Source organism: Mandrillus leucophaeus, unplaced genomic scaffold, assembly GCF_000951045.1.
Source record: "Mandrillus leucophaeus isolate KB7577 unplaced genomic scaffold, Mleu.le_1.0 Scaffold960, whole genome shotgun sequence".
Lineage (NCBI taxonomy): Eukaryota > Metazoa > Chordata > Mammalia > Primates > Cercopithecidae > Mandrillus > Mandrillus leucophaeus.
This window is the reverse complement of record NW_012110475.1, coordinates 897,456-914,076: the sequence shown is the minus strand read 5'-3', so window position 1 is coordinate 914,076 and position 16,621 is coordinate 897,456. Positions and strand designations below refer to the sequence as shown.

At 39.7% G+C, this 16,621-nt stretch overlaps 1 protein-coding gene across 1 annotated transcript in view; it reads right to left on the bottom strand.

Moving 5' to 3' along the window:
• Positions 1-9,511: 9,511 nt before the first annotated feature.
• HS6ST3 (heparan sulfate 6-O-sulfotransferase 3) overlaps positions 9,512-16,621 on the bottom strand; it is a 771,050-nt gene continuing 763,940 nt past the window's right edge. The window contains exon 2 of the mRNA XM_011970656.1: positions 9,512-10,433. Coding sequence (XP_011826046.1) covers positions 9,725-10,433 — 709 coding nt within the window. The 3' untranslated portion in view covers positions 9,512-9,724. The remainder of the gene's footprint in view (positions 10,434-16,621) is intronic.

The following is a 16,621-nucleotide window of genomic DNA, read 5'->3' as shown; positions in this document are numbered from 1 at the left end:
CTTTTATATATATATAATTTGAAAAGACAATACATATTCATTTTAGGTATCCATGAAATTGTTATAAGAATTGATCACATACAAAACCCCAAAGGAACCTCAATGTATTTCAAAAAGTAAAAATTTTGTAGGTAAAATTATCTGAGCATTACTTGTTAGTTAAAAATAATAGAAATAAAACAGGTTTGTTTCAAAAAATGAAAGGAACAGCTACAAACAGCAATGAGAAATTAATGATGGAGAAGTGAGTATAAACTATCAATAAAAATGAAAGATAGGGATTAAGAGAGAGAAATTGATTTTCTTAAAAAAGATAAAAACTAGACCAATAAAATTAAAGTTTGAAAGCAATAAATTAAAAAGCAAAGAAAATCAAGAGGCAAAATACAACCACAAGTATAAAATTAAAAATGAGAACTAAAAGTAAGAAGTAAAGAGGTAAACTGTAAGCACAAATAGGAAACAAAAATACTATTAAAGGGAATGAATATAAACAGGAAGGTTTATGGAAGAGATGAGCAAACAGAGAGAAAAGTTCCCCAAAGTATAAAAGGAATGAAAGTTAATCAGGAAAATGTAGAGCCTCAAAATGGGAAGGATGTGCTGAAAAGCTGAAAAATGAAAAAACAATAGAAACACGGACTTAAAGGAAAATTTTGAAGTTAAGAGCAGACTGATTCCATTAAGCTGATCAACTGAGCTAACACAGATTCCTCTTTCAGCTTTAAACAGGTAGAACTATTGGAAAAAATAAGCCAAAATAGGTTAAAAAAAACATAGCTGAGCTCAAAAGAGAGGAGGGCAAAACTCCGGGTACTCAGACACAGAAGTAGCTCAGGCAGAAGGCTACGGAGGTGAGAACCTGGGGTTCTTTGGCAAGTTCATGGTCTAGTGTCCTGGAAAGCACAGTCTGTGATGGAGATGTCTGTGTGGAAAACTGGTTGGGAATACATTGTGGGGAGCAAAGGAACCAGAGTAGGGAGAGGGAAACGGTGAAAGGAAGTGCTTTGAAACAAAGTCCTCAGCTGATCCTACAGGGAGCTTTGGAGCTAAGATCCTTCAGAGTTGTCTCTAGTTAAAAGCCCTGGCCTCCACCTCCACAGCAATATCATTAGATGGCTCCAAAGACGGCATGACCTTGGCAGAAGTGTCTCTCTCTAACTAAGGGCAAGTCCTCAAGAGAGACTCAGCTGAGAGCTGTCGGTCAGCAGCCAACACTCCCAACATCTTGAAGAATGAACACTTCAGTCCTAGGCCAGGTGGGGTGGTTCTAGACAGATACATAATATAATTGTCTTTGATTATGTAGATGACATTTTTTGTTCACAATTCATTTAGCTGCTTCTAGGCAATTTTGACAATCTTGAATATTTTTTTCTTTCCAGATTGTTGGGATGATACAACCAAGTGGTCCACTGTCCTATCTCAAACAGGCTTACGGAGACTTCTACATAGATACTGCTTAGGTACAAATATGTTAATTTCAGTGTTATTTATATTAGTGGAAAAATTGAAAATGACCAAAATGACCAAAAATATGGGAATGGCAAAATTACATGCAGCTATTAAAATTACGTTTTAAAAGAACAGTTATTCAGATGTTAATATGTTTCTACTGCATAGATTATATGATTCCAATTTCCTAAAAATATGAGTTATTTAAATTGTATTGTAATTGCTAATGCATAAAAAGTATGGAAGGAGATTGATCAAAATCATCTCAGAGTTTGGCTCTATAATGTATGGATTTTAAACTACCTAGCATTTTCCATGTTATCTAAGATGATGTATTACTTTCCAATCACAAAAAAATTAATGTTATATGAAACAAAAATATGTTGGATTATTTTATACTCCATTAATTTGCACATTTATATTTTATATGAAAACTGATCTGTGGAAGTAAAACCGTATCACACTGAGAGTAGATTTTTAATAATATTTTCAACATTTTGTCAATCTCATTTTCAACACGATTGCCAAGGTGAATGGGAAAAGAAGTGAACCTTAGGATTCCTAGGTACTTCTCTTATCTGAGGTTTTTCTTGGAAGACAGAAGCCCCCAAACTCTCTCACGCTGTGTGTGCACGTGCGCATGTGCATGTGTATGGGTGCCGTGTGTGTGCGTGCATGTGTGTTCCTGTGTGTGCCTGTGCATGCACGTGCATGCACGTGCATGCCATGTTTGTGTGTGTTCGACTTTCACCGTCTTTTGGAGCTTTTCCTGTGGCTACTACGTTGTTCTAAAGTCAAGCTCCGTTGCCTATGATTCCCACTAGATAGAGGGACATGGTCAGGTGACATTTTTCTAAGGTTACAAATCTCACCCATAAGCAAGAAAGGAATCCACAATTCCTACTTCCACAGAACAAAAAATAACGTATTAGTCTGTTCTCACACTGCTACTAAAGACATACCCAACCCTGGGTAATTTATAAAGGAAAGAGGTTTAATTGACTCACAGTTCAGTGGAAGGGGAAGCAAACATGTCCTTCTTCACGTGGTGGCAGCAAGGAGAAGTGCAGAATGAAGCTGGGGAAAAGCCCCTTATAAAACCATCGGATCTCATGAGAACTAACTCAGTATTATGAGAACAGGATGGGGGAAACGGGCCCCATAGTTCAATTATCTCCACCTGGTCTCCCTCACAACACGTGGGGCTTATGGAAACTGCAATTCAAGATGAGATTTGGGTGAGGACACAGCCAAACCATATCAAGTAAGTTGCATTGTTCAAGAAATTTTTGAATGAATGAGCTTTTTCCTCTACTAGAAATTTCTCCTTCTTTGCTTATATTACAGGAACTGTTTATTTAAAAATAAAATCTCACATTGGAGAAATACACTTTAACACTGTGGAGAGGCCCATGTTAGTGCTGGTGATTTTCTTCCGCTGTTTTTTCTCTTCCCCTTCCCCCTCCCCTTTTCCTTCCTTATTTCTTTCTTTCTTTTAGACTGAATTCCCAGATCCTTTGCTCCAATCCCTCGTTTTCTCCCACTGCTGTTTCTCAAATCTGTACCTCATCACTTCATCTCCAGGAGGCTTTTTCACATTTCACAGCGGATTTCAATGTGCTGGGGTGGGCAGCGAGGGGGAGAGTTACTGAGAACCACCGTTTTAGAAGCTTATGTTTTTGAGAGTTTATAAAATCCTCTCTGGCCTCAGAGGCTCTACATTGTTTCAATCCATATTTTCTTTGTCTTTTATGGCTTTTCATGTTTCACATCCAATAACCACATTTGCATCCAAAGCATGGATTTCCCGAGTTTGACAAAGCTGATCCTATGGATTCCATTTCCATAAATCCCTTAAAGTGTTTTAGCGACTTCGCTCATTTTGCAAAAGTCTCTGACAAAAACACAGGGGAAAACAATTGCTCTTGACATCACAACAGTTTAATATTTTAACTTATTCATTAAATTGTGCTTCACATCAATGGAAATCCTCAGTTCTACAAACTATCATTTTTAAATAGCAATAAAGGTTGATAATGTCACAATACAGTCCCCTAGTAACTGAGTTCATACATATTATTGTACAGAAATAAAAGGAAATATCTCTTAAGAGAAATAATTTACTATCTATTGAATAACTATCTTTACATCTAAAATGGGTCACCACATAAAGATCCAGATTTTTCTTTCCAACACTGAAATGATACATTAAAAGAGAAATAATGCAATCAAAGCCCCAGAAGTACTTCTGAGGAAGAAACAAAGGAAAGTGAAAAAAATGATCGTATGATTAACAAATAAATGTCAAGGAGGTGGAAGACAAATGTGACAATTACTGAAGTACACAAAACTTTTGCTCCTCAAAACACCGGTTTTTCTGGCAAGATGTCAATCTGGCCCTTTGATGAGTTCCCATAATGCAGCAGAACGTGTAGCTCACAGAGGTTCCACTAAGCGTGCCAAAGGATGACAGCTGCAATCCTTTCCACAGACATCTTGGAACACAGGCTCAAGAGACACCTGTCCATCCGCGTTCTCGATCTGGAATACTGCTAGGTTAGCGTGAGTCTTTGCCTAGAAGTTCAAAGGCTTTTGTGTTGCAGATGTTGCTGGTGTTTATAGCTAGGCCAGTCCTCTGGAAATCTCTGCACCTCTGCCAGGCAGGTTGGTTCTTTCACATGCTGTGAAGATGGGTTCATGTGCACTCCATCAGTTCATTAGGCTACGAAACACACAGGTTTCACAACCTGCCCACTTGCTCAGAAGGGCTAATTTGAAGTCTCAAGGAATTAGTTCAGATGTGTGTCCAGGTGAATGTGGTGAGAAGAGAACAGGCATTGGCTTATATCCGGTGGAGATGGTAGAAGGGGAGAAGAAGGCAGGCCGAAAGTGCCTTGGAGAAAGAACCCTCGCATGCTCCTCAGATGGCACAAAATGGGTAGATTTATCAGACCCAGCCAGCCCTAATACCCAGCCTGAAGACATGCAGTTGCTCTGGTGACCAGTGGAGTCACAGCAACTATGGGAAAGGAAAACCTTGGAGTCACAGCTGTGATCAGATCAGGGTATTCTTGTGTAAGTCCAACCCAGCTTTCTCTTTGATCTGATCCTTCCAACTCAGCTTTCAGTCCCTACAACCATTTCAAAGCTCTGGTCCTGTCTCAAGATCCTCTTCACTTATTTATTTCAAATGGCTAAAAGCATTATAGTCCATATGTTTCCAGGATGCCCTAGTTCTAGAGGACAGAAACTGTATCTTAATCATTTTTCTATTTTTCAGTATTGCATGGCATATATTTAATTCAACTTTCCACCTTGGAAAGATGTGCCTCCTTTTAGAAGCCACAATTTCCTCTAGAGTTACTCCTACTCTCCCTAACCCCCATCTCTAAATGATCCCATTATACACGACTTCAGATACAGATCACACTTGATAAGGAATCAGATAAACTCTCTGTTTGCAGACTTTATGCTAGGACAACTTAAAGCATTTCCTCTCTCCAGTGAGTATGCAAAGGGACTCATTTAACAGCCAATGAAACCTTTAAGAATGAAAGCAGTATGTTGCTGAAAAAGTACCAAGAGCCTGGGGAAGAAGACATAAAAAAGGGAGTTTTTGTTGTTGTTGTTGTTTTGAGGAGGGTTTATATTGATTTCCCTTAGTAAGGAGTTGTGAGCACATTCCCTTGGCCTTCATATTGAATAGGTTTTGAGTTGGATGGAGTAGACACCCAGCTAGAAGTCTTCGAATGCCTCCTCTGAGTTTTGGTCTCCCCTGCAACACCGCCTATCTCTTGGATATTTCATTCCTAATAAGAGGTCCCCTCACTGGAGGTAGGGAGCTGAGAGTAAACTTGACCAGTGTCTTTGGCATTTTCCATGTCAAAAAAGGTAAGGAAGGATATAAATCAATAAAGATTTAGATTTCATATTCCTGCAGTTCCCAATCCCAATACTGATGCTGAGCTGCATAAAATAGTAGGAAAGGCTATGAAGTCAAAAGGCTGGGGCTCTAAGCAACTTTCTTGCTTATAAATTAGAGTCGTTGGGAAATCTTTCAACATCTCCTACTCTCCATCCCAAACTAGCAAGTGGCATAATGAATAGAGGTCCTATTTGGCACACAAGAATGTAATGAGGACCAAATGAGACATCACATGCAAAAGTGTTTTGAAAACCATTAAATGCTACACAAAGTGATGAATTTTAGTCTTATCTTTCACAAAACATGTGATGAAGTAAGTGACATTAAAAAGCACTTGAAATATTGTTTGGTTCCCTTTTGTATCAGATACTGATCGTCTTTATCAGTATTAATTTCCACATTGTTTCACATTTTTTCTTTAATAACAGAACCCCCTATGCTTATCAAGGCACATGACAATCAATAATAAAGACATTCCCTAGCCTTCTTTGCAGCTAGATGTGGCAAATGTCTAGGTTTTATCCCATGAGATGTGACTTGAAGCAATATGTGCAACTTCCCTCCACTTCCTCTCTACTACGTTAAACGTAAACGTGATGGCAGGAGCCATGGCAGCCATCTTGGTCCATGAGGTGGATGCAGCACATTAGGATGACAGAGCAACAGGAGAGAGCCTAGGCGTCTGGTAACGTCACACACCAGAACTGTCAAACCAGTTTGCCTTTAAGTAAGAGAGAAATAGCTTCCATGTTAAGTCACTGTTTTGAATTTCTGTGTTAAATCAGCTGAATGGGAATTCTATCCAATCCATTTATATTTATTTTTTAATGATCTATTCTTATCTCCTTGCTAGGTCTATCTTGGGGACTTTCTTGCCAATATTAGTACTTTCTCTACTCAGATTTTTAAAAAACTTACCTTAAAGGCATAACAAAGAGTCCTCATACTTCAAACTTTTAATCAAACTAATTATGACAAAGTTACCTCCTTTAGATGAGAAGAAACATGTCTTTATCATTTTTAATAAAAACACATGACATGCCTCACTGTTGTCTAACACTGATTGTTAATGTTGCCAATTACTTATGAGTATTCTAATAATTATCAGGGCAGTTTCCTCCAGTTTCCAAGAGCAGGCTGCCTAAAAGTTAGAAGGAGCCAGAATAAATGTGTATGTTAGTCCTTAACAACACACAGACACACACACACACACACACACACACACACACACGTGCACATATACACAAAGACGTCTCATCCTAATCTCCAATCTGGGTACTGGAGCTGCCAAGAGAAGGGAAAGAACTGTAGGAGTCAATTGGGTTACAGAACCACTGGGGATTGTTTTTTTCTTTTTTGTCTTTTCTTGGGCTTTTGACACTGATATATCTGGAGTTGATTTGGTTTGGGGTTTAATGCTCCTGACTTCCATGGATCCTTAGGCCCAGATGCATTCTGCTGGCATCACTTCCCTGAGCATCACTCAGCGTGGAAGTGGGCAGTCAATTTTTGGAGAATAAACTGCATCCCTACCTCTCCATTTCTATCAACATAGGACTCCATGGGTATGACAAGTTTGCTGCTTTAGAATGAAATGAAATGAGGGAGGAAGCCCATGTTGATCTTTTTAATTTGCTCAGCACTGGCCTGGGGCCAACATAAAGAGCAGGCTCCCTCTGAACATCCTGATACCTGGTCTCAAGTGGAGCCCCATACATCATGCCTTCAGTAGAAGGCAGTGGAAGCCTTTGATACCAATCCCGGGGTGCCTAAGGAACAGCGTGAAGTGAGCAGGGGCTGCCTCCAAGTCTCAGTTATGCATGAATTCCTTGCCAAAATTTTAAAGTGAGTTTAAAAGAAACAATCCGAATGCTTTCTAACTTGTTTTGATTTTCCACATGACAAAACACTGGATTTTGTGTGTGTGTGTGTGTGTGTGTGTGTGTGTGTGTGTCACAGAGGCAGGAAGAAGGATAATTTGCAGTCCTGCTATTCTAGGCAGAAAATTAGATCCTAACAATGAGATGAGAAGCTAGAGAGAGAGCCGCTCATTAATCCCAGCTGCAATCCTCCTTCCCTTCTTACCTTAGGAACAAATCATTGGAAATGGAGAAATATTTTGTGAGCCTAATCTCTACCAACTAACAAGCAATATTTACGTGGCCCCTTTTAACTCACCCTTGTATATGGCTTAAAAAACACAGCTGCCTAAAAAGTCAGTGATCTGTCAGCTCACTGATGGCTCAGTGATGTGGAGGGGGCTGGACTGACCCAAGGCAGCATGGCTTTGGGTCAATGTTAGCGTGGGGCTGTCACGGTCGGGCCACCCACATGGGTTAGAGACAAATGCTTCTGGGAAATTGCAGCTGGCTTCTTGCATTATTGGCAGGAAGTTTTAGGTAGGACAAGCCCTTATTCCATATGGATATGGTGATGGAGTAAAGAGAACTTGACCTTTGTAGTCAGCTAGACCTAGCTTACAACCCGTGGAGGAGCTACTTATTTTCTGTGGGCTTCACTTTTCTCATCTATGAAATGGAGACTAACAATATCCATTCGTCGTGCGGAATATATTTAAGGTATGAAAAGGGCCTCCCTCAGTTCCTGGACCAAGGGAGCCACCCGATAATGCCTTCCCTTGCACCCCAGATGAAGCCACGCACAGTGAGAGAAGCATCTCCAGCTCTCTATCTGGTGAAGCTGCTGGACTTCCCTCTGTGCAGGTAAGCACTCCATGAATGCTTGTGGGCTGATTGACTCACAACCCCAGAGAGAGTATTCTGGAGGCTGACAAGTGGCTTAGGTAAAGCTAGCTTAAACATCAAACATGTTGGATATCAATGAAATAGGCTTTTCAATCTGATTTAGGGGTTTCACACATTTTGCCTTCAGCTCCTTGAAGGGATTGATCAGATCAATCCGTTGTAAAACTTCCCACTCACTCTGATCCTCCTAATAAATGCTAGACAAAGGCTTTCTCTTCCTTCTTCCATACATATCCCCTTATTATTCTATAAACTTCTTGTTATTGTAGTTGGGATTATGAAAAGGTGAAAATAAGAACTCGGCAATGCAGCACATTTCTTGTCCAGTTTTAGACACTCTGGACTGATTTACTGGCTGTGGCCACAGTCTAACAACAGGTAAAGATCGTGTGGGAAGAAAACAGTGATCAGGCTGGAGACATTCAAGATGCTGGGAGGCAGAGTCTGTCTAAACTCCTGTGATAACCATCCCATGAATGGTGTTTCATGTCTCCTGGCCTAATTCAGAGTTCTTATTCATTTAGTAACCTCAGATATATTTTGTATACATGCTAGCTAAGTTCCTATTCTTTGGGCCAAGCTTTTAAAAACATCTTTCTGTGGTGGCAAAATTTTAAGACTGGTAGTACCCCATTAAAGGACATAACTTCTCCAGAATGGTTAAACCCTGAAATACTCCTTTAAAATCTAAGATTATGTGACCAGTTTAGAAATGTTAGGCGTATATTGATCTTCCTGGTATTTTTTTCTCTTAATTTATCATTCGTTCCTCACATTGAAAGCAACAATTGGTAAAGAGAGATCCCTTTAGGCATTAGCAAATAAGCAAGTTTTCTCTTAAATGCTCCTACCAATGTTGATTTCTCAGGGGCTACAACCTCCTCTATTCTGGATCCACTCCCCATTCCCTAAAAGATGGAAGGAAAGGCATGGCTTAAGGTTGTGGTGTCAGGATTTTGTAGGATGTGGCTCTCTAGCAATGGTCAATAATAGGATAATTTTGTTTCAAAACAACTGCAACAACAAAACACGTTACTTGTGATTTAAGTCACATTCAAATAGAGTTCAAAGATGACAGCTAACAGCCAAGTGGCGGTTGGTGTAAGACCTCATCTAAGGGCTGAAATGTTTTTCTCTTTCTCTTTATACTGACTGATATTCTCATAATGGGAGACAGTATGACATAGACCAGTTTCAGCAGAACATCCAAGCCATAATTTGGCTTTTCATGTGTGCCTCTGTGGGTTCCTGGTACCCAAACTATTCTATGCTCCTGTAAAGGAGATCACAGGAACTGTCTCCTTTTTCAGTGTGGCTCTCCTTGGCCTTCTAAAACAGTCTATATGGGATGCACTCCTACCCTACTTAATATCACCAATTGCAAAATGTCAAGAAAAGAAAACAAGAACAAGACAGATAATCTCCAGCTGGATAAAAATGAAGACAAAGAAGGAAGCAGATGTCCAAATCAAGCACACACAGCCAGATGTCCTCATGGCCCAGCTTCTCCAAGGTAACTCAACAGAAGGTCAATGTGCCTGCTCATCCTCCCCATCCTGAGAGAGGAGAGGGCAGGGGGTCACCATCTCACCACTTGGCTGTTGTAGTCCTCGGTGACAGTCCCCTCTGCAGCCCCATCCTCTTTGGGCCACTGGTGGTCCCTGTGCTCCCGTTGCAGCCTCCGCTCCTCCCGCCGCTTCTGGCGGTCCCTCTGGTGCTCTAGCTGCTTGGTGTGGTGGTAGCGCTGCTGGAAGAGATCTTTTGCATACTCGTAAAGCTGCATGTCCAGGAAGTTTAGCTCCTCAATGCGTTGGCGGGCGCCCTCATTGATCTCCACGTTAGAAGCCCGCGTGATGTTGAACTGCGTGAAGGGGGAGATGAACTTGAGGTTGAATGTTCTCTCAAAGAGAAACTGTGTCTTCCTCTGGAACTCAGTGAGCCCAAAGAAGGCCATGTTCTTCAGGTTGTTCTTTGCACTCTGCAATAGGATGGTGTTTCTTTCACTCTCGTTCATGAAAGTCAAGTTGTAGCAGCCCACCAGGCTGAGGTCAGCCAGCATGCGCACCTGGCGATTGTTAGCCAGGTTGTAGCTGCAATCCATAAACTCCCGCAAGCTGACCCCAGACCAGTCATCCCCAGGGTAGCAGGTCGGCAGCTCATCTGGGGTGGGGCTTCTTCCATCACACATGTGAAGAGAGGTTTTCCACGTGGCCCCTCTCTGGACGTGTTTCCACTCGCTCAGGTAACGTGACACTGGATCCCGTAACATTGTGATGTAATAGAAATTCCTAGAAGAAATTAGAGGAAGAGCGTCAGTAGTTGACAACTCTAACAGGAGGGATCTAAATTTCTACAATTTTACATCAGCATTGAGTCAAGGGACTCTTTTGCCAGATGTTCATGTGAGAGTACCTGCCTGCATTTGTGCCTATTGATGCGTGTGCATATGTTTCTATAAAGATGTATGTACCAGTTTTCAATGCTGAGTTTGTTGGGCTTTTCCTCCTTGCTCCAGTGTGGGGATGCATGAGGTGGAAAGAATAGATAGTTCATTCATTCATTCGTTCAGCAATTATTCACTGATAAATTACTACTGGCGGTAACTATACCTTACATTTAGAGAAAATACCATGATTTTTAAGTTATTACCCATCTGCTGTTTCATTTGATTCTTACAGCAAACCTTTGTGGTGCATGCGGTTCCATATGATACGGTTACATGAAGGAGGTGAAGTGATTTATCCAAGGACATGGGATTAGAAAGAACGAGGCTGAACCTGTATTCTCCTTAATCTCATTTTTTTTTCTTTTTTTCTGAGAGGGAGTCTCGCTCCTTCACCCAGGCTGGAGTGCAGTGGCACAATCTTGGCTCACCGCAACCTCTGCCTCCTGGGTTCAAGCGATTCTCCTGCCTCAGCCTCCTGAATAGCTGGGATTACAGGCACCTGCCACCACACCCAGCTCATTTTTGTATTTTTAATAGAGATGGGGTTTCATCATGTTGGCCAGGCTAGTCTTGAACTCCTGACTTCAAGTGATCCACCCGCTTTGGCCTCCCAAAGTGCTGTGATTACAGGCGTGAGCCAGCATGCCTGCTGGCCTCCTTAATCTCTTTATACTGCTACTTGGGATTATGAGGTAGGTGGGTTGAGGAAGGATGGGTTGGGTGTGGAGACTAGTATTTACTGGGTGCCTATGATGTGTTAGGAACTGTGCTAAATGCTTTATGGATGCTTGCACAGATGATCCTCAAGACAATTTTGTAAAATGGGTTTTATCGTTACTTTTTAAAATAAAAGCTGAATCCACGGAGGTTCAGAAAAGTGAAACTGGAGCAAGTCTAAGTTAGGCCTATTTGATTTCAAAGCTCCCATGCTTTCCTGTACATCATATTGGTATTTAAATTGTAATTTCTATGTATTCACCACCTATTAGTGTTGAGGTTCTGTGGTTATTACAATCACAGATCTTATCTAATTCCACCTAATGGATTACTGAAAAGAAACCCATTATTAAATGGTTCTCTTCAGAAAAATCACATAGAGATCAGGATATCTGTGGTTTAAAAGGACAAGGGAAGTACTAAGAGGCAGGAAGAGAGATGGAGAAGTTGAGGAATGAAAGAGAAACAGCAGGCATTAGAGGAAAGTAAATACTGCTTTAAAATAAGGACAATCCTTTCCATTATTTGAGAAGCCTACCAATGGAATGAGCTGCCCACCCCAACCCCGTCTTTCCAGCACAGTCTGGAAGTCCATTTGTCAGGGAAGTCATAGAAAGGACCCCATTACGAAGCAGGCCCCCAAGCTGTCTTCCAATTCTCACACCCCACTGCAGCCTGTTGCCCTTTAGCACAAGCCAGTCTGATTCCAATTCAATTTTAGTTCAGTCCTTGGCTCCTTGAGGGGGGACAGCTCCAGAAATATAGGGTAGATCATAGTAACTCAGAGCTCCCCCAGGGAGAAAAAATTAGCCCTGCAATATTCTGAAAAGAACACCAGGCCTGCAGTGACACCTGTACAAATGTCTTGGTGCAATAGAGAGCCCAGAAACCAAGGCTGGTGCTGCCAGGTAGGCCTCAATGTGACCTAGCATGTACTCAGTGGAAAGCAGTATTACCCAGCATGCCTGTCCTAACCTGGTGTCCAGAGGGCTGAACAAAACTAGGTCATTTTTCTTGATTCAACTCAGTGTCTGCTCTTCAAAGAAACTTGATGATAAAATAAATACACATATATAGATACACAGATATATAAGACAGATAGATCGACAGTAGGAGTCTGTTGAGGAATGACTTTTTATTACCACTGCATTGTCATAGTTTTCCAAATATCTGTGTTAGCAAAGGCAGCAGTTGTAGATATTCCTCCCCTGCATCACTCCTGTATGTTGTTAGGGCATGCATTTGTACTTAAAGATAAATGGTGGTGTGCCTGACTATAGATACTCCTTGAGTTATGATGGGGTTACATTTCAATAACCTATTGTTATTCGAAAACGCCCTAAGTTGAAAGTGTATTGAGTACACCTAACCTACCAAACATCATAGCTTAGCGCCAAACTTAAATGTGCTTGGAACACTTGCATTAGCCAACAATTGGGCATATTTATCTAACATAAAGCTCGTTTTATAAAAAAGTGTTGAATATTTCATATGTTTATTAAATATCTTAATGAAAGTGAAAAAAACAGAATGGTTGTATGGGTACTCAAAGTATGGTTTCTACTGAATGCCTACGGCATTCCCATTATTATAAAGTTTAAAAATAGCAAGCCAAGCCCTCATAAATCAGATACTTTCTGTATATTTAAATCAAAGGATGTCTGATTCCTCAAAGACCTAAAGACAGAACTATCATTTGATCCAGCAATCTCATTACTGGGTATAAAGCCAAAGGAATATAAATTGTTCTATTATAAAGACACATGCACATGTATGTTCTCTGCAACACTCTTTGTGATAGCAAAGACATGGAATCAACCTAAATGCTCATCAGTGATCGACTGGATAAAGAAAATGTGGTATATATACACCATGGAATACTATGCATCCATAAAAAAGAATGAGATCATGTCCTTTACAGGGACATGGATAGAGTTGGAGGACATTATCCTTAGCAAACTAACACAAGAACAGAAAACCAAATACTGTATGTTCTCACTTATAAGTGGGAGTTAAATGATGAGAACACATGGACACATAGAGGGGAACAACACACACTGGGGCCTATCAGAAGGTGGGAGGTGGGAGGAGGGAGAGGATCAGGAAAAATAACTAATGGGTACTAGGCTTAATACCTGGGTGATGAAATAATATGTACAACAAACACCCATGATACAAATTTACCTATGTAACAAACCTGCACATGTACTGCTGCACTTAAAAGTTAAAAAAAAAAAAAAAAGAAAAGAAAAATTGAAAAAAAAGTTGCAGCAGTTGGGAATTTGCTCTTCCCCCCTTCTTCTCAAAACATTCACTTCCACTTCTTAGTTAAAAGTTGATGTTATCACATCAAGACAGGTTCGAAGCAGAAGAGAACTGCTTTGCCACCACACTCTGAAAATTGGCTTTGGTAAGAAAATTTTAGTATTGATTTCAAAGGAATGGTTAAGAAAGAAAAGGAAAAAGAAAATGATGCAATATTTTGAGTGTGTGTGGGAACTAAGAGTCAACAGAGAGAATAAGAAGCTCAGTAGAGAAGCTAAATCAATGGAAAAGAACACGTTCCTAATTCCCAAGAAAGGGAGCTCAGTCTCTAGAGATGCCTAATAATGATAGAGGCAAAGAATAAATTGTTGAAGACTTAGATTTAAAGGAAATACTTTATTCATTCAAGACTAACTGATCACTTCCTATACCATTTAGGAAAAAAACACTTTTTTCAAGATCTTGGGGCAAAAGTTTTCTAATTTTGTTTTCAGTTGTAACAGCAAATTTTTTTATTTAGATAAACTCACTGAAACACTTGGATGTCAGATGCTTTACCTATAGTCTGGTGCCCAAGACCCTTGATGTAGCAAACTTGTAAAGTGCCAGGCATGGCGCTAAGTAACAGTCTAACCCATTCCAGAATCCTATGAGATGTGTGCATATTATGACTTATTTTTATTTCACCTAATGTTGAATAAACTAAGGATTTGGGGAGATAAAATAAGCTGCCCAAGGTTATATTCGTAGTAAGTTATAGAACTTGGATTAATCTGGTCTGATATACTAAAAAAAATCACTATATTATAAGAAGGAAAACCTCCTATTGTGTAGGAAAAAACTCAACCTAGTATGTGTTTTACTTGCCCAAGGTAAAATGAATTTTTAAAAAATACACACCAACTAAAAGCAACTTTTTAAAAAATGAGAAATGTAATGGTACAATGTTATTCTGCTTTTTAAAATGAATTGATAAACTACAATATTTAAAACTACATTTTCTATATTCTGTTATCTTGACTGTCTAGCCTTACCACTAGGGTAAGCCAGGAAGTTTTGAAATGTGCTAAAGAAACTTCAAAATCTTTAAGTAACATTCACTTTCCTTTAAATCAGGAGGTGAAATTTATTGAAACTGCCAAGGACAGACCAGTGTGAGCTCTTGCTTTTGCCAATCACCATTTTCTATGACTCTGTTGTCTTTCACTGTGACAGAATGACAATTTTCCCAAAAGGTCAGTATGGCAAACAGAAAGTGACTGACACAGCTTCTGGGCTCCAAGAGGAAATACTGATGATAAAGTTGTGCTCAGAGTGGATATTACTATAGTTGAATATCATACGGCATGTCATTATTAATCCTGCTTTAGTCCTATGTTGGGACTTGTTCATGTTTCAGGCTTTTGTCTCAGTTAAGAAAATTGGCCACAGACCTTCCAGTACCATCACTCCACTGGAAATCTTTATTCCACATAATCTTAAATCTGACTGAAACTGGTTTAGGCTTAAAATGGCTTTGGTTCCAAATTTAACTTTATTCAGTTTAACATTGCATCAAACATTGACTAGCCGAATTGTAGCATGTTATTTACATGAGTAAAATAAGTCCTAAATGTCTTGGAGTTCTATCAGCCAAGAGGGTCAACTTGAAACTACCTCTGCTCTGACATCAAAACATAGAAATTTCCTAGTGTAACATATTTATTGATGAAGTATAAAGTCATCCTATCTTATGGTTCTGAATCTGAGTGGCTAAAAGCATCTGAAAATCACTTTAGACAGACATATTCTCATGTACATTTTGTTTGTTTCAATTCTGCAGAGTCTGCCACGGTGAGAGCATCCTGTCAGCAGATCTTCTGTTTGTCACCTACTTCATTGAGGGCTTGGGTGAATTCATTTAAGAATGTCTGTAAAGCAATTGGAGCTCTTTAGAACTGCTGTTCCATGGCCATGAGGGTTATGATGGCAAATACTTGTATACTGAGAAAGATTAGGGAATGAAGTTAAGCCAATAATCATTTTAATTGATAATTATAATATGGTCCATCAAGGCTTACTGAAGTTTCACGAAATGGAACACACACATTTCCATAGCTAGTTTCAAACCACTTTTAGTATCTTGTTCTGCTGTAAGGTGATCACGTTAAAAAAGGTATGACTGCCTTCTCTCACTTTGAAAGCCTTTCCCTTTCTTTGCTTTTTGATATCCTGCTCATCTTCCCTCGACCAGTTCAAGACTCACATCCATCTTCCTTGACTTTCCAGCCTATAGCGTTTACTGCATCACTTACTGCACTTTTAACTTAAATGTAAGTCTTGGTCACGTCTACCCTCTAAAGTCCTTTTCGATAACCCTACTTTAGGCCTCAGATCCCTAGCAAAAGTCCCAGCACCTACCACAAAACCCTACTCACAGCAGATATTCAATAAATAATTGCTATGTAAAAGAACATTATCATTACATGAAATAAGTATATTTTAATAACTATTGCCTTTGATAAATATGCCTTTCTTTCCTCTCCTAAAACTAAACTGATACTTTTTAAAATGCCTAAAATGTGTGCAAGGAGTAAAAAGACACATAATCTTCTAATGCACTTGTCATTTGATTGTGATGGTCAGTGATATGGAGTGAAACAGTCAACACAGACTCACTGCAAAAAGGAGAATATTTTATATGACAAGTAATTAGTAACAATGAGGTTTATTTATTTATTTTTAAAATTAAACTTACTGGTTTTCTTCCTTACTGTTTCAAGAACCTATGTTTCACTGAGCAGTTTATTGTATAATTTGTTCCCTTCTTTAATTAGCAAGTCATTTAATTAACACATGCTTATTGAGGGTTTGCTATGTGTAAGGAGCTGTTCAGGAAATGTTGAGAACATAAAAAAAAGAAAGAAGAAAATGCCCTCAAGTCTTACTGCACAGGTGTGGTAGAGTAGAAAAATGCATTCATTAGTAAGTTACAGAGGTCAGGAGTGGACAAAGAATATTTAAGAGAGCTCTTCATGAATGTACCTAGAGCGTAGTACTCTGACTTGA